General features: G+C 42.0%; 1 protein-coding gene across 4 annotated transcripts in view; it reads left to right on the plus strand.

The window, feature by feature from the left end:
- The first annotated feature begins 2,859 nt into the window (after nucleotides 1-2,859).
- Nucleotides 2,860-18,293, plus strand: part of LOC125901705 (partitioning defective 3 homolog) — a 288,080-nt gene continuing 272,646 nt past the window's right edge. For 3 of the 4 annotated variants that reach the window (XM_049597558.1, XM_049597562.1, XM_049597559.1), the window contains exon 1: nucleotides 2,860-3,253. In XM_049597558.1, coding sequence (XP_049453515.1) covers nucleotides 3,134-3,253 — 120 coding nt within the window. In that variant the 5' untranslated portion in view covers nucleotides 2,860-3,133. The remainder of the gene's footprint in view (nucleotides 3,254-18,293) is intronic. The other variant, XM_049597560.1, reaches the window with a different exon arrangement.

The raw sequence follows: 18,293 nt of genomic DNA on the forward strand, positions 1-18,293 counted from the left end.
GCCCTCTTACAAGCTGCTTCTGGAGCTTTAGCCACAACTCATGGTCTTTAAAAGTAGGTGGAGTTTGCATGTAACATGCAGTTAAGATGAAGATGGATGCTTTGGAAAAGAGCTTCTGAGGACTTCCCCACCACCACTTAAGTACAAACAATCCTTGGGCAAGGTAGTTTTGACCTTTGACCTTGCTACTGTACTATTGTCATGTCTATTGTGAAAAAACTGAAGCGCATTCTACCACTGGATTGTATGTAGCTTTGGGCCAGACCATCTGCTAAATGTCTAAAATATAGTCTATTGTAACACCTACAACAGTCCCCTTTACTAAAAATAGCCCCTGTATTATTTTTCATCTCATAAATGTGATTGCACATTTCCCTTGTGTTACCTTATGTGAAAACCACCATGAACAAGTGCTCATATTCTCTCAAGTTGAGGCTGTTTAATACGTTGTGACAGCTGCTGGGGCTGTGGTTGGTGGCATGTGAGCGCTCCAGCTGTGTTAAGAGTTAAAATAGTCTCACAGCTGCATGCTGGCACTGAATGGTAGAGCGGTCCCATTTAACTGGTGCCCATGTAAACCACACACACACTTTCCACATACTTGAAATTCAGCGGCTCTCCTCTCTTTTCATGTTCTCATTAAACTTTGTGCGAAGCCCGTCATGGCCTTATGGGCAGTATAACCCACTCTTCAATCAGGAGACACAGAAAGGATGTCCTGATGCACACTACAAAATGTGTCTGTTTCAAATCATACCTGTAACAAAAAAAGTAATTGGGTGGAGAGGAATATGATAACTGACTTTTGGAAAAGCTGGAGCAAATATGAAATGCGATCTACTGTCTCAGGTGGATGTTTCTTACTGGTCTCTTTGGTACAGACGTGTTCAGCGGTACAAATCCATCCATGTGGTGCATGTGCCGAGGCAGCTGTTCCTAAAAGCTCCCCAGACGGATTTGGACTGCTTTTCGTTTAGGGGTTTGGTTAGATTTCAGACCTGGGTGGAAAAGTGGACTGAAATAGGGAAGAAGCAGGTGCACAAGAAGACCTGCGGCTTTTAACAAGTGATGATGTATCATTAAGTGCAGTAATAAAGCTATATATATATATATAGTTGCTTAGCAAAGAAAAAAAAGAAGTGTGCTCTTAATAACTGATGGCTATCACTGGATTTATGAAGACCTACATTACTTATAAAGTTGCCTGCCCAATCCTAATTTTAACTTTAAATCTAAACTCAAACCCAAACATTAAACCAGTCCAGTAACAAAAGAGGAAAAGAAACATGTCTTCACTTCACTTTCTATTCTCTTAAAGACACATTAAATGCTGCAGTAGCTGTAATTTGCATAGTTTACATTCAATATATTGATTTTTATACCATTCTAACCACTGCTGTCGTCTGTGAGTTGCTTCTCTGCATGCCAAACATTACCCATCCTTACCACAGCGGGGGGCCAGACTGCAACTGTGGCCTTCCCATGGGCCTTCCCTGCTCCTCTGATGCCTTCAGGTACTGCTTGTAAACATAAAAACACAGATAGAAGTCCCAGATGCAATCTTCTGGGGTATTTTAAACTTGCTCAGAACAATGTAAAAGGTAAGCATAGAATAAAATTGATTAGTTGGACAAAGCTACTTCATGCTGCAGCTAATAGATGACTTCAGACTGCATATTTGTCATGTAGCCTAATGGATCTGTTAATTAATTTATATCCTAAAGTGGTTGTTAAATTATCCTGGCTTCATTGCATGCAATTAAACTCTTAGCTAAACACTTGCTGCAGCTGCTCCCTCTTTACGGGACAATGTTTTCTATAAACAAAAACCACAAAAGTAGAGACAACGACAGGATTTGGGAGTACACATACACCTACAACTATTAAAAATATACAGATTTCCATTAATTAAATATAGGCTGATAATAAACTACACTCCCTGCCCCCTAAATGCCACACATCTGTTGATTACGAACCATACTTTCCTTTATTTCTTAGTATCCCAGCCATTAATCAGAGGCTACCCATGTCATCAGGAGGTTATAAAGTTTTCTCAGGTCTCTCAGTTGACCGGTTCTCCATTTTTGAAGCCTTTTCCAAAATACTTGGAAGAACAATTGATCCAAATCCTCCTACAGCCAGTTTTGGTATTAAAGTGTGAAGACAATCATCTTTATGTCACCCTTTTAGAGTAGGAGAGGACTAATATTACTTAATTGGAAGCAGGCAACACCCCATTCTTTTAATCACTGGGTCAGAGATACGTTACAATTTTGAAGTGAGGGATGATAAGGTTTGCTCTAGGAGGAGCTTAGGACAGTTTTAACAGTGTATGGCAACCTTTATCACATATCTGCATGATCAGCTGTGAGGTTCTTGTACTGTTCTCAACATCTGCTGTAGAACTTTAAATTGTAGGCGTCGTTGTGCACACATACACACACTTTGTCTATTACTGTTGTTTCTTTTTGTTAGTGGGGGCACACTATTATTTCATACTGGAATTTATCTGACTGTTTGCTCCTAGAGGGTGAAAGGAAAAGAAATAAAATCCTGTATTTTTCTATACATGTTTTCTTAAATGTGAAAAGTAATAAATAAGGTGGAGAAAATGGGAACAACATTGAGCAGTGATTGATGGCCAAGTATTAGCCTAGGCTACCTTTTCATTTGAAAACTACACAGTCAAGAAAATTATCGCACTTTAAATATCATGTATATATATATTGATTTGTTCCCGTCATACCAACAAAACATATTTGCTCAAATTTGCAATCACTGAAGACTCCTTTGTCAACCGTGCTGGACGTTAATCTCTGGATTCCGACATCCCCAAACGCACCATGTGACCGAGCATTAGCTCAGCAGAGAGGGACAGAGACGGGGATTGGGAGAGAGGGAAGGAGGGAGAGAGAAGCTAAACAGGTGGTCTGAAAACACACAGAAAACAATGTCGTCCGGCGGGGAGAAGCGGAAAGACCTCTAGTCCCCGCTTCTTTAAAGGAATACCGGGGCAGCCGCGGAGCCGAGCAAACAAAAACCCATGCTCCTTTTGTATTTCCACACGGATTTCTCCTCCTCCTCCTCTTCTCGGTTTTACTCCGAATCTGGGCAAGATCTCGGATACTAAACCATGAAAGTCACGGTGTGTTTTGGCAGGACCCGGGTGGTGGTGCCGTGCGGGGATGGAAATATTAAAGTCCACACACTCATCCAGCAGGCTGTCATGAGATACAAGAAGGCTATAGCCAAGGTAAGTGGGCGCCCTACTTTGTTTTCTTGCGGCTTTTGTTTTCCTGGAAACGATGTTGCGACGTCCTGGGGGCTCTGCAGGCGCACTCAATATGGCGCTAAGTTGAAATAGATGCAAAGAAGAGGTAACGGGGCGCCCGTTTCTGCTGTCTTGTGCTCGTGCGGCACAGTTTGTTCAGCTCACGAGCGCACGTACTCTGCACGCGCGTGCTGCTGTTCGCTGTGTGTTGCAGCTTTCAAAGAAAGGCGCACCGCCATTGTGGTTCTTGTGTTTGTAAACCCACAAAACTTCCTCTGGGATTCTAACTGTGGCACTGAACAAAGCAGCCCGTGGTTTGTTGAAGCGTAGAAGCACAACGTGAGTGTTTCTAACACCTACACGCGTAAACACACGTTAGTAGAGTTAGTAACCTAGTTGTAAGACCTCAGCTCATGCCTTTGAAAGTTGCCAGCAGAGATTAGCCTACTAGCAAGTTAGCCAGCAGGCTGCAAAAGTAGGACTGCAGTGTGAGGCGTTCAGGCTTCGGTTCAGAGCAATGTAATTATCAGCAGGAAAGTCCCATCAGCTTAGCCTGTTTAATTTGAAAGTGTCCATCACGGAAAACAGCAAAAGCTCCTCTTTGTTCGACTTTTACTTAACTTATTATGCTGGCAGGGAGGGTTAGCTGGAGTTTGCAAGTACAGACAAATGATGAGAGCTGAAGTTAATCAGTGACGCTTCAAATGCATTAAGGAAAAGCAAAAATAAAGGTCTTTTTTCTTGACAAGTTAATGTTGCATTATGGTTGTGGACTGAATGCAGATCTCAAAAGTGAAGAAGCTGCCTGCAGCTGCATGGTTGTCTGAGCAGGCACCAGGCCCTGCAGAATAGGGAGGGAAACTGCAGTGCCAAGCTCCAGCTGACTGGTGGAGGCATGGACCTGACACATAAATCTTGGAGATAAAAGTGAACCCTAAGAAAACTTGTAGCATGGTGTTAGGGTAGCAGCAGGTAACCTTTGAACCGGCTAGGTGCTTTATGTGCAAGGTTTCCTGGCTGGATCAGATAACGTGAGACTGGGGGGTACGGGAGCATTTTTAAACAGTGTTTTAAGTTTTCCTCGATCCTTGAAATTGTGTTTATTCCACTAAAATTCAATGAAGCCCACTCTTTTTTTGCCGTCAACATCACTACAACTTTTGCTCAAATTCATTATAAATAGAAGTTTACATAATTTATCTCCATTTAGCATTCAGACTTTTTTTTTTAAGGGGAACTGACAACAGTAAATGTGGAGCGGCCGTAGATTCACAGTTGGTAAATCGAATTTTGCCTATTGCCCAGCCTTCGTTTAAGGTACAAATATGTTAAAGCAGCTGCTCACGTTTCATAAATAATGAACATTGTCTATGTGCTAACTTTAAGGCTGTCTCTTTTTGTTGTAATGATAGTGACCTAGAAGTCATACTGTATCCTGCTCTCCTTTGAATAATTCAGTGTGAGCAGACAGAGGAGCGCAGGATAATATCTCTGCGTAGCTTAGAGGCAGGTAAAGAGCTGCTCATACCTTGCTAGTGGACCTTGCTGAACTACTCTCTCCACCTTGGTTGTATAAAGGAGATATCAACTCCTCTTTGACTTCATGTAAATTGAGATTTTGTTGGTGTAATCCTGAAAAGAAAAAATAAGGACTTGTTTGTCCTCCAGAGATTTAGTCAGGGTGTGTAGCTTTCTGAGATGAGTCAAGTAATGCAACGTTTTTCTTGGAATAAATGAATGTGACTGCCTGATGGTGACAATTGTATCACTATATAGCCATATCCAAGTTACCAGTTGAAGTCAGTATTGCATCTGGCTTGAAGCTCAGATAACTGTAGTGTTTGTTTTTGAGGTTATTATCACAATTAAGGAAAGGGCAACTGTACTGCTGTTTAAAGCAGAGGGTGAATTGTGCCTGTGTGCTTGAAATGAGGCCACACATTCAATTCTCATTCTGTCTTCTTCAAGCTTTGATCTAAAATACCCAAAATAATGAATAAAAATCCCAGGGCTCCTCATGAACTTCTCACCCACAACAAAACACACAGCCTAAAAATATAACACCCATGTCATTTTATCACCTTGGATCTGCGTTTATTGCTCGTGTCCCACCCTGCCTACATTTCATCTGACCGAGGTTGGGCATTTTTAGTGTTTCATGTCGCGCAAGTGTCTCAGAAAGTCTTTCAGTCACAGATGTTGTGTTGAAGATCACAGCGTTTTCGGTCAGCCCGCCCTTAATAAGAGGCCCAAATTTGAGTTTGTTTTTCCTGCTTTAGTGTTTGTATGAACCATCTTCCCCTGTCATTAGAGAGGAATGCTTCCTACAGAAAAGAAAGAGTCCACTTCTGAGGGCCTTAAGCCATCTCATAACTGTGGAATTAGAAAGATGAGGACACAAGGATGAGCGCATTGACACTGTTTGTACAACACTCACACAGTGATCTTACTGGACTTGAGAGACAGAGAGAGAGAGAGAGAGCAGTTTTTGCCAGCTTCAAAGTCTCTGAACGTCTTGAGAAGTGAAACGGTGTCTGATTATCCTCCACTGCTCTTTTTCCTTCCACAGATCATAGGGTGGATTCTCACCCATTTGACTAAGTGTGGCAAGCGTTTAAAATGACACCCTTGACTGGAAAACCGTCTGGTGGTTCAGTGCTCCGAACCCACAAGTGACATAAGCATTGGCACGTCAGAAGGACCATGAGATTGGTCTCTCTTTGACTGTTTTTTAACGCTCAGTAGCCTCCAGGGGATATCAGGTGTCTGGATTGTTGTGTCCACACAGCACACGGCAGATTTCCATTCACAGCTTCACACTGCTGGAGTTTCCTTCGGAGAAGTCTGGGCTATTGTGCACATATTTGACTGTTGAGGCAGACAGATTTAACATGACATTGACCTGTTGCAGACAATAGGAGCAGGTGTCTATTTTTGGAGGGGAAACAAGCAGTAGAAATATGTCGATTGGTGCGTAATTACTTCAATTTTTAATCCATTAGAGCAGCAGCTTTCATGTATGTGCCACTACTAGGGATATTTTGATTATCAACTTTCAATATTTTCCATTATTTAGTTGTTTAATATTAAAAAAAGGCCAAAAATTGTATAAAAATTTTCATCACAAGTCCCCAGAGCCGGCTATGGAGTCCTCAAATTGCTGTGACCAACAGACAGAAATCCAAACATAGTAAATTTACAGTTACATAAAACAAAAGAAAGCATTTAAATCTCTCTTTTGAGAAGCTGAAACCAGCAAATCTTTGGTTTTTGGTGTAGGAATAAGATAATATAAGGATTATATTCATACCAGGTTTCAATGCTACCTTTTGGTATCCACCAATACTGAAATGACCAAAGTTGCAAAATAATGACATGCTCTCAGTTTTCCTCTGTTTAATGGAAGTTTTTACATAGGAAACCAGACAGAAGACAGTTCTACTTTGTTACATAACAAAATGTGGTTATATTCAACGACAGATACGAAGAGAAATGTGCTTAGATCATGTGTCAAACTTGACTTTTCACAGGTTGGATAAGATGTAGCCAATAATCCAAAGATAACCAACCTTAAGGTGGACTGAGCTCAGAAAATCATCATATAGGCTATGAGCAGTGTTGTTTCTGACTGACTCCAATCTGTCTTTAATCTTGCCTTGATGTCATTTCTCTGTGCTGCCATGTGCTCAGGATATTATACAATCAATTGCACATATGACTGTTATTAATTAGTGTGCAGGAGCCTTTGATGGTGGACAGAGCCCGGAGATAAGCAGTCCTACATGCTGCGAGAGTTAACTGCTGCTGTTACAGTCTCACAGCTCAACATGCTCGCCACCAGAAATGTGCCACATCTTCAAAGGAAAAGCTCCCACTCTTAAAGTCGGCCCTATTTTGTTCCAAAGAGCGACATAATTGCATGCATATAAGGGACATGAGACTCAATATGATAATGAGGAAGGATCATAGTGTCACATGTCCAAGAGTACGCTAAGTGTCAGGGTCGAAGGGTGTGGAGTGCTCACACTGACAGAGGCATGGTTTAATAAGGCACTGTGTTTGTCTGTCTGAGTTTGCCTTACCTCAAACCTCATGGGTATACTTTTGCAACTGTTTGTCATTGTTGCAGTCTGAAGCTTGTGTCAAGTGTTCACCACAATTGCCATGGAATGATTCAAGCACCTATTTTGACAAATGTGTGGTAAAGTGAGAACAATGCACAGGTAAACTTTGAGTAGCGCTGAGTGATATGAAGAAAAATGATGATATTTTTTACCATATACCTCGATAGATATTGAGACGATATTGTAGGGTTGATTATTTGCACTTTGGCAAAATAGGCTAGTTAATAGTGTTAATGGTTTGGCCAAGTAGGTAAAGGCAAATAACTTAACAGCTAGAATAGTCTGATATAGGACTGTCAATTGTTAACCGTAAATCGGTTTGACCAGTTATGCTTGTCCGTCTATTGGTTAATTTTGCGACTCTTCAGTTTACTGCACTGCTCAGTATCTAATCTGGTGGGAGCTAATATTAACTAGCTGTGCCTCTCATGTGGAGATTACCACGTGTAACACCGTCCCAACCCAACAGTGTCGCTGTGGATACATTGTGCCCAGGTCGCCCTGATGAGTTAGCAGCCCAGTTTTGAGCAAACCTCCTTTAGCATTGTTAACTAGTGTTAGCACCATTGGCAGTGTCAGCGCAGCCAGTGGTGCTAACATATTAACAATGCTAGAGGGGTTTTGCAGCTCAAAATGAAGATGCTTACTCACAAAGGCAACTTGAGAGGAGACTGGAGGATGGCCACCATGTTTCAGCTGCAACCCTATCCCACCACCGGGACGGGGTTACCAGCTGTGATCGTAAAATGAGCAGCGCTGCTACTAGCTCCTATGCGACCCAGGTGCTGTGCAGTGCAGAGTGGCCAAGGCTAATGTTGGCTAACTAATAGAGACCTGAGAGTGGGCACTTGGCTCTATGTTCACGCAAGTTAACCCTGCTAGCCTGCTGTCCTTCAGCAAAATCAACAGGAAATAAAAGTTTAATTGACATTTTATGTCACAAAACATTAACATTTCACTACCTCTAAATGAATAACGCTTTGAAATGCATTGCTTAAGCTCACTGAGTTAATTTAGTGCCGGACTTAAAGGAAAGACCTCTTATATTTCATGTCATTTTTCATGTCATTATCTTAAAATCTTATCCTAAAAATGAACTGGTTAGTTACGGCTGAAAGGAACTATTGAAAGCAAAATTGAATGAAACTGACATCTGTAGTCTGGTACATTACTTTACTGTAGTGAAGCCATTAAAACCAGGAAAAAAATACGCGTATACGATATCCAAAATGTAAGACGATATCTGTTCTTATATCACATTATCATTGTAATAACATTATATTCCCCAGCCCTACATTTGAGCAACAGTTTTTACAGGCTGTAAAGAAATTTAAAAAAACAACTGCCCCTTGAGCTTGTACGTGATTCTCTGCTTATATGGTGATGCTTTTCTTATTGCTTGTTTTCTTGCTTACAATGCATAAGTGACGCTAATGATGTTATCATGAGGGGATTTCCCAAGGACTTTTCCTTTCACATGGTTGTTTTATGACGTCATGGAAACAGTAGTTATATTATTTCATGCATTGAGCATGTTTATGCCAGGCATATGTTATTCCAAGTCAGGAATGTTTCTTCTACGGAAGTGTTGTCCAGGTTTAGTGAATTCTCAGTGAAACGAGCTAAAGTCAGAGGTTACTTCTGGATTGATTCCTCGTTTCCATTATTGGAGCCAAAGAAACTTCAAATGTGATTGCACCGTTAGCGTAGGTGCAGTAGATCTACCCCATGTCGGGTCGTAAGCTCGAATAATTTTACAGTTCATCTGTTTGATCCTCATGTCACCAGGCTGTACCAGCCAGGGGTTCCTGCTTCCAAAATGGGCACAGTGCAGGATTAAAAGCTTCACTGATGATTCCCGGGCCGCTGACTTTGCCCTTGACCAAACTACTGTGAAAAATGTCCTGAAACATGACCTGGCACAGCATTTCATTTCCTAAAGGAGTCAGTTAAAGATGCACCGTAATGAACTGGAGATAATTAGCCATGTGAGGCTTCCTGTGTGAAATTGTGGAAAAATATCAGGGCACAGAGGCTTCATATATGGTTTAAAAAGAGATCCAAAGTGTTCATCCTACCTCTAAAATCTGTGCAAATAACATTTTATCTTAAAAACTATGAACTCAGGAAGTTGGCCTTTTATAGAATTCCTGACATTACATATTTGAACACCAGAAAAGATGATTGCAGTCAGCAGCTGCAAAGTATATCATCTTTTTTTCCGTAGGACATGAGACACACTTGGGTTTTTTTTTCTTTTTGCCGTTTGATGATGTTGGCATTATCGCATTTCCCACAGTGCTTCTTTGCTGTGCTGTGCATTTTTAATGACTGTTTTTTTTTGTGGTCACTTCTCAACTCAATAATGCTGCTTCACTGTGAAGAGATTACGCAAGTGAGCTATCATTCTTACTCGTGTGTCTCATCATGATGTTGATGTGATAATAGAAATACGCCACTTTCGCCATTTGCCAGCGGGCTATCCCAGGAGGAAAGTGAACTTGGACTCGAGTCATTAGCAGAGCTGCTGTTTGGGCGTGTTAATGTACAGAAAGAGACGTGAAGCGGGAGGCTGTAAAATGCTGACTGCAGAGTTCTCAGATGGTGGGAAGACCGGTGCTCTCCTTTTGAAGTTCATTTGCATTTTAGAAGTTGAGCTCATGCTGTTATTCAGAAATGTTCACAGTAAGAGTAAAAATGACATTCCTTAAGGCGGTTTTCATATTAGGTAAGATTGATTTATACAGCGCCCGAGTACAGTTCCCCCCCTCTCCACTCAGGCGCTGTTCAACTTTCAAGTAATGTTGCTTCATATCTGAGTACACTTGTGTCATCATTTACGTGACATTTTTGTAGCTACAGTGTAGAAAAGGGCGCCACAGACGGACACTGCTGCCCTAGGCACCATCATCAGCGGGGACCAGCAGAGCAGCGAGGTGCAGCTGTGCTCCTAGCCTCTATTGTCGGGTGCGGAGCTCTTCGCCTCCCACTGGAGGCACCTACTGCACATTGTAGGCAGCAGCAAAGCTGGATCTGGGTCTGTCTGTGGCGGGCTGTACTGCTGTCTGACATAGAGGCATCAGCGTTTAATTGAGACTGTTTCAAAACCTGATTAAAATCCACTTGTAGTTGAATAACAGTCCACTTCCGTATTTTGGAATAGTTGGTGTTCACACCTGATGCATTTGTACCACAGTAGACATGAACTGCACTGGAGACCCCCTTTTCAAGTGGACTCGGGTACAGATCGGCATACCATGCCTGGGTAAGGTACACAGTGTTATTCAAACAAACTGGACTTGGAGGGCAAATGTACTTCGATACAGGCCTGGGTCCTGAACATGAAACCCCCTTAATTGTCAGTAATGGAAGAAACAAACGATCAAAGCATCAGCACCCTGACAGTAGATTAAAGAATATTTCTGCGTTTCATACGGTCTAATTCTTTGAAACACACAGAACCTGTTAGACTTGACATGAGACTTGCAACCAAAAACATTAAGTCTGAAGTTTTCACTTGGTAAACTTCTGAAACAATAAGAAATTTGTAAGACTTGTAAGTTGCTAATCAAGACTTGACCTGGACTTGCCTTCACTGACTTGAGTTTTGCTTCAAACAAAGCTTAAAACTTGACTTGTCTTGATTGATTATAGACTTACTCAGAGCTTCTCAAAAATATTATTTGCACATATAATGACACAAAATGCACTGTTAACTGACAAATCTGTTGTGTGAAAATCAGGCTGACCTCAAACTATCCACACAGATGCTTTTGTAAGTGATCCCTCCATTGAATAAGAGCACAAGAGATAAAACTGTAAGAGTTGTCTTTAATATGACATGATGCAAACTGAACTCTTGACCATGATGGAGGAAGGGGGCCTGCCCAACAAAACCATAGTTAATGAGAGTCCATATCATGAGACTTAATGACACAGAGAGCTTAAGTGGTTTACAGAGTGCTATGAAAACAGATTACTTGAACCCTGGCGTGGATCCAGTCAGCTGAGCATTGGCACCCCAACCATGTGTGCCAAAGCTGGTTACATATGGCACTACATCCCCCAGCAGGCCCCACAGACAAACAAAGTAGGCCAGAGACTGAATGACAGCAGCCTATTTTGGGTGATGGATGCTTCAGAAATTATCACCAGCACTTGAAGTTCCCTTGATGAGTGCTTGCATCACAGGGTGGTGTTTTTGAGGTCAAGTCTTCAATCCCCTCCCCTCCCCCCTCAGTCAGCTGTAGACTTTCTTCCATAAACAGAGGAAGCTCCTGAATGTAAACTGGTACGAAGAAAAAGGATCAGGAAGCTTATAAAAAGGTTTCATGATATCTTCCCTGCTCTGCTCTGCTCTGCTCTGATGTTTTGTCCACCTTCGTTGACCAGGCCTTCCAGCTGGAGGCTGTAGTTTATTTGTGAAAGAGATTCTTAGCGTGTCTCTCCAGATGGGTGTTTGTGGAAAACCAGGGCAGGATGCTGAGAAAGCTTGTGTGTTTTCAGGACAATACAGTCATTGTAGAAGCCGACCACAAATGTGAGTTCATAATGATTTGACTTCAAGTGGATTTAATGACTTGGGTGTTAAACGTGAGTCTTGTTGAATCAGAGCTATGCAATTTTAAAATAAAGATATACTGTGTTCACTTTTTGAAACCTGTGACGCCATAAAACATCTGGCACCACCATGTTATTGAAGTTATTAGCAATTTGAGTGATTTCTTACAGAACAGTGTTATTACTTGTGTTGAGAACACTGCGTTGTATTCATCTCTGTGCTGTTTTTTTTTTTTTTTTTTCAAACTCCATTCAGGTCTGCTCAGGTTGAATTTACTCAGGAGTTTTGTGGTTTGAGCCACAGCAACATTTAAATAGTCTCAACTGATAGTTATACTAAGCTGGCCAGGCATAACTGAGTAGTCATCAACTTTCTCCCATAATAAACATGAAGGGTTACAGAGCCCAGACGCTGTCTCCAAGGGCCTGCTCAGAGGAACAATGTTCTTTATAGACTCTTAGTTTGGTCATTTTATGTCAGCAGCACAAGACTGGAAAAGCTTTTAGCTTTGAATTTCCTATTCTAGTGTAAAAAACCCCCCCTGAGTTTATTAGGTCAAAGTCTGTCTGACTGACACTCTTTCACACTGAACTATATTGTCTGACCTACCAGTTATAGATTATCTGGGAATGCTCAGATCCTTTACTTAATTACAATTTCAACTAGAAGAAGATTACTTTTATAATTACTCTACTGATTATTATTGAGTGGCAGTAGCTCAGTCCATAGGCACTTGGGTTGGGAACCGGAGGGTCGCTTGTCGAGTCCCCGTCCGGACCAAAATAAGGAGCGTGGACTGGTGGCTGGACAGGTGCCTGGACAGGTGCCAGTTCACCTCCTGGGCACTGCCAAGGTGCCCCTGAGCAAGGCACCGAACCCCCCAACCGCTCGGGGCGCCTCACCAAGGGCAGCCCCCTCACTCTGACATCTCTCCACTTTGTGCATGTATAGTTCCTGTTTGTGCATGTGTGTGTCTTTCAGACCTGTGTGTAATTGACAAGCAAGAGCGAAAACATTGAATTTCCCCTCAGGGGGATTAATAAAGTAAATAAACTTAAACTTTATAAGTTGTCTTGTATGTTGTGTCGCTTATTTTTGGCTGGCAACATTCCAAAACCCAAAGACATTAAATTGACTTTCATATAAGACAAATATATTTTCACACTTTTTTGAAGCTAAAACCAGTCAATATTTAGTATTTTAGCTTGGAAAAATGATTTTAATCAACAATGCCAATGCCAACAATTGCCATTGCCAATTAAATTTTCTGTCATTCTACCAGTCTATTAATCAACTAGTTGTTTCAGCTGTTCTTATTAAATAGCAATACCACAATGTAAGAATGCTCCATTTACCAAAAGACAATATTTCCCTCTCAAATGTAGTAGGGGTAAAGAAACAAAGCATCTGCTGCTACCCCTCCGGTCCCCACTTATTAGCTAACCTTGACTGCTCTGCCCTGTGCACCACATGAGCCCCTTTTACACTGCCAGATTTTTCGCGAATGTTGGGCCGTTTTGCTGGCAAGCTGCGAGTGTTTAGACACACAGAGCCGGATTGGCGAGTTGATCCAAGGTGCCTAATTTTCTGCTTCGTAGGGTAGTCATATTGGTGGAACCCTTTTAGTTTAAACAGACCGAGGCGGCCTTCCGCAATGGGAGGGGCTGTTGATGTCTTGTGGGAGGAGCTGTTGGTGACGTCGCACGTGTGAGCCACTGGCAGTGGTTAAACAGGAAACAGCTGATAGCCAAACAGCTAGTACTAGTAGCAAGAGGGAAACGCAAGCCTGACAGACAATACAGTAAAGTTGAGCAACTGGGGAAACAAGGAATTGTGCGCCCTCCTTTTCCTCGCATACGAAGAGGCCATTAACCGTCAGATGACAGGGATGGTGAGGAACGGGCCAACTTACGGGAGAATTGCCGAAGGACTGACCAGCCGCGGCTTCCCTCCCACGTCACTGGTTGTGTCACACACTGAGCTACATATTTTATTACTTGCTCATGCCCCCCCTTGCCCCGAAAAAGGCGCATTCTGGCGGCATTTTGCTGCACTTCCCAACTTCCCGACTTCCCGGTCGCCTGATAACGTAAATGACTCAGTTTTGGGCCACAACCCCCCTTTAGCATTGTAAACTACTATTAGCACCATTAACAGTGTCAGCATTGCTAGTGGTGCTAACATAGCTAACAATGCTATAGGAGTTTTGAGGCTCAAAATGAAGCCGCTTACTTACTGAGGGTAGCCGGGGGAAGACCAGAGGGTTGCCACCATATTACAGACAGCTTTACCATTGGTTATCATAAAGGAGCGGCATTGCTAGCTAGCTCCCGTCTGATCTGGCACCAGCCAGATCAGACTGGAGCTGGTGGAGTTGGTTGGTCCAAGGCTAAAGTAAGCTAACCTGTGGAGACCAAAGGGTGTGGCAGTGGGCACTATGTTGTCACATGTTAATATGGCTAGCGGGCTGTCCATCAGCAAAGCTAGCAGGAAATAAAATAAAAGGCAAGACCTTTACAACACAAAAATTTATAATTTCACCTTTGCTAAATGGACAGTGCTTTGACATGCAGCACTAAAGCTCACAGCGACTGAGTCAGTGAACAACGGACCAAAAGGAAAGGCCCCTTGTATTGTAATGTAATTTTGCATTTTGCAAAGAACCTGACATCCCTAGTAAAAGTATTAAGTAATGTAAATTGGAAATATTCTCATAAATTGCCAGAATTTTAGAGTTGTACTCAAATGATTTTTGTTTATTACAATTTGTGTCTTAAGTTGGCATCATTCTGTGATCTAGTAACATGGCAACAGCTAGAAAGGAAGTGTTATTGGTCTAGAAACTCAAGCAATGAGGTGATTGGACAGGTCGTAAACAAACCCCTGGGTTAGCCTGTCTTATTTGGAAGAGAAAATGAAGGCGAACAGTAGAGACGGCTCTGTGTTCCTCTATGTGATCTAAGGAATCACTTTGATTGATCATAAGTGATAGAAATGTTTGCCAAAACTGGCTATATAAAAAGACACTACTTGAATGTACTTTATGCAGGATATAGGTGCTCAGTCATAAAAGGCTGCAGGTTTTATATTCTACAATATCCAGTATGTGGCCACAAAATGATCAAACACCCTGCTGAGGAGTCAAATCACTGACCGCCCCATCTGCCCTCCCCCCAGCTGCTCGTTCAGTGTGACTTACTTTGGTCCAGAGTATCAGCTAAATGTAAAATTAATGTGCACTTGTTTTTAGCAGGCAGACTGGCCTTGTTCACAGGCCTGAGTGTCCCTTGTCCACCCAGCAGACAGACAGACACTGACTGAAATGTCAAGGACTCGCTGTGTGTGGAGCGCGGAGCACAGGGAGAGGATTGTCTCTGAGGAATGTCAGGACACTGAACAAACAGCAGCATAGCTCAGATATACTGTATCCCTCAGTGCAGCCTGATACAGCCTGGAGATGTGATTGAGCCTGAAGACCTCATATTCTTACCAAACTCTTGCTCACTTCCTTTTCTGCTTGAGTGGCCTAGATTCTGCATATCTGCTCTTGCTTTGTAGCCTAATTGTTCAGATGCTGGTTTATTATTTTCTTCCTCCTGCCTCTAAAATTCCTGCGAGATTCTCCTTGCCAGGGTCTTAAAATTTCATTTTGTTCTCCTCCTCATGACGGAGCCTGTTGTTTCACCCAGCTGTTAATTGCCAGCAGCTAAATGAGAAACCCGGTGGTTTAGTGATGTGAAAAAAGTGCAAAGCTCAGGCCTATAAGCATGTTCTCTGTGGAAACCCAAATGCGTTTCAAAGGGATGGGGGTCCTGTGTTGGCATAGTTCAAATTTTTTGCAACATGGTAATACTCTGAGACAAGTGTGACGTTTAGCTTGGACACAGAAAACCACATGCTGCTCAGAGGATGAAAAGCCTACATTAGCATAACCCAAATGATTTATGAGTGTAGATTAATGATGTCCCTTGAAATTGAATTCAGTACTTAGGCTGATGAGGCTTTGTCTGCTAAATATAGGACAGGCCAAGCGAGAGCTCTGCCTTTGACAGATAGATGATTATTGGCCTTTGGGCAGAGCAGAGGCATGGGGGCCATGAACTTCATTCTTCATGTGTGATGTCTCGCCGTGCTGACTGCTGGGCTCTCGTGGTTGCTCCTGGTGTCGTTCAGGAGGCAAATGGCAGAGTTTAGAGCGATGTAGCTCACCTGATCAGCACAGACACTAGCCCATCACCTTAACTTACAGCCCTTTCTGACTAAATACTCAAATTAGTGGATTTAAAACTGAGGAACTACCCTAAAAATGTCCTGTAGGGTAGGTGCTAAGTGACTGGACGATGACTCAATTATGTTTCGAAGTCAAAAATGACGTCTGTTTTAGCTATCAGATGTGGGAATTGTTGCTTTTTTATTTTATGTCATTGTAAATTGACATAGGTGGTTTGAATGTTGACTGGATAAAACAAATTTAAGATGTCACCGGGGACTGTAGGAAATTATGATGGATTTTTTTCCCACATTTTTCACTCCTTTTTATAGATAAAACAGTTAATCCAGTAATTAAAAATGGTCAGATTAAATATATTATTATATATTAAATATGTGAAAAAGCCTTGTGAATGTTAGCCAAATTGATTTGTCGGGAGAAATTAATGACAGATTAAAACCTGACAACTCTGAAGTTGACTTTCCAGTCTGAAGTTACTGTATTCTTTGCAGTTGGCATCCACCATTTGTGGTGCTGTTTCTAGTTTGGCAACTGAATTTCTCTATTGAGGGAATAATACAGTACTTCTTCTTCAGCACCTCCACAATGAATCTTACATTGCATTGGTTTCATTGCTGACATGGCTAATTCCGCACTCCCCTGGTTCAACAGGTTGAGTTTACATACGTGATTTTGTTTTAATTGTATATATTTTGCATGGCCTCTTTCCCTCCACTCCCTGAGCAAGTTTATGACATCTGTGAAATTGAATTTGGATCATTTGGATATGGCTAAACCATGCTTGACATGCGTTAACCAGCTTTTTGCATAAATGTTGGTCATGGTAGCCAACACAGAGTGTCTGTTATATTAATTTGATAAGTAAACACAGCTCTAGGTTAAGCTCTAGTTTTAACACTGAAATAGTGCAGACAGTTCAGCATGTTGATATCTGCTCATTTGATTTGAATGACAGGGCGATCTCTCTTAGTTTATGATAGATGAAAGAGAGGCTTTGATTCATGGCTGCCTCCGTGATTCCAAGCCTTCATTCTCTCCTGGGTGTGTTTTTGACATGGCTGGTCTGCACTTGTCAGAATGAAGCCTGTAGGGTGGTTTAATATTCACCGTTCACATTAAGAGGCTGTGAAATAATCAGAAAATCAAGGATTCACATTACCCAGTGTGTTCCTGTACCTGATAGGGAATTGTAAGAGAATTTTAATTTGTTCATTGTAATTTCAAGGAGAGCATTAGAGCATGTTACAGATTTCTAATCACAGCGCTTTGTTGAATTCCTCTAATGAAATCCCGAAGCAGGGACTCCCAGCTTCTGTTGTCTAGATGTGACTGTAAGTGAGACATACATGCTGCTCAACAGGAAAATCTGCTTTCTGACTGACCAGCTGATGATGCAAGACTCTCAGTCTCCCTCACGTCCGGACGTGGCAACGTGCTTTCTCTTTCCCTGTCAGTGCCAGTTACTTGTGTAGACTTTGGCATGTTGGTGTTTACCTTTGTTCCCACGTCCGTAAACTTCCTCCGCACCCGTAGCACCACCACACAGACATTACGTTGATTGACAGATTCAGACTACAGAGGGCGAGCGCTTGAGTGGTGCGTCTGTGTGTGTTCTGCTTGACAGACATGTTACGTTAAATAGTGTCGGATGCAGTTTAGACTGTCGTCATATCTGCCTTTCTGTAGCTTGCAGCATCAGTCAAGCTGAACCGACAACAAAACTGCAATTGTATCTGGGAGAAACTATGCACAGTAGAACAAGTTGAGAATTCATTTAAATGTGCTTCTTGTTCTCCGCTGTGCGCAGTGCTTCTTTCCCCCTGCTAGACACGGGCAAAGAAATTCTTGCACAAATGAATAAACATCAGTTCATATTAAATTAGAGTCTACACATGCTGCTGGCCTTTGATTTTCCATTTTTCTACGCAGTCCACTTTGCCCACAAAAACCCAAACTAAACTGATAATTTTTTGTTGATTCAAAAGATGATGATTATTATTATTATTTTTTTTTTTTTTTGCAAAGTTTTGCTAGCAACCAGGCACAAGAGCACACAAGACCTACACTTTAAAATTGAGTTGCATCACTTCTGGAGACAAAGGGATT

Source organism: Epinephelus fuscoguttatus, linkage group LG15, assembly GCF_011397635.1.
Source record: "Epinephelus fuscoguttatus linkage group LG15, E.fuscoguttatus.final_Chr_v1".
Classification (NCBI taxonomy): domain Eukaryota; kingdom Metazoa; phylum Chordata; class Actinopteri; order Perciformes; family Serranidae; genus Epinephelus; species Epinephelus fuscoguttatus.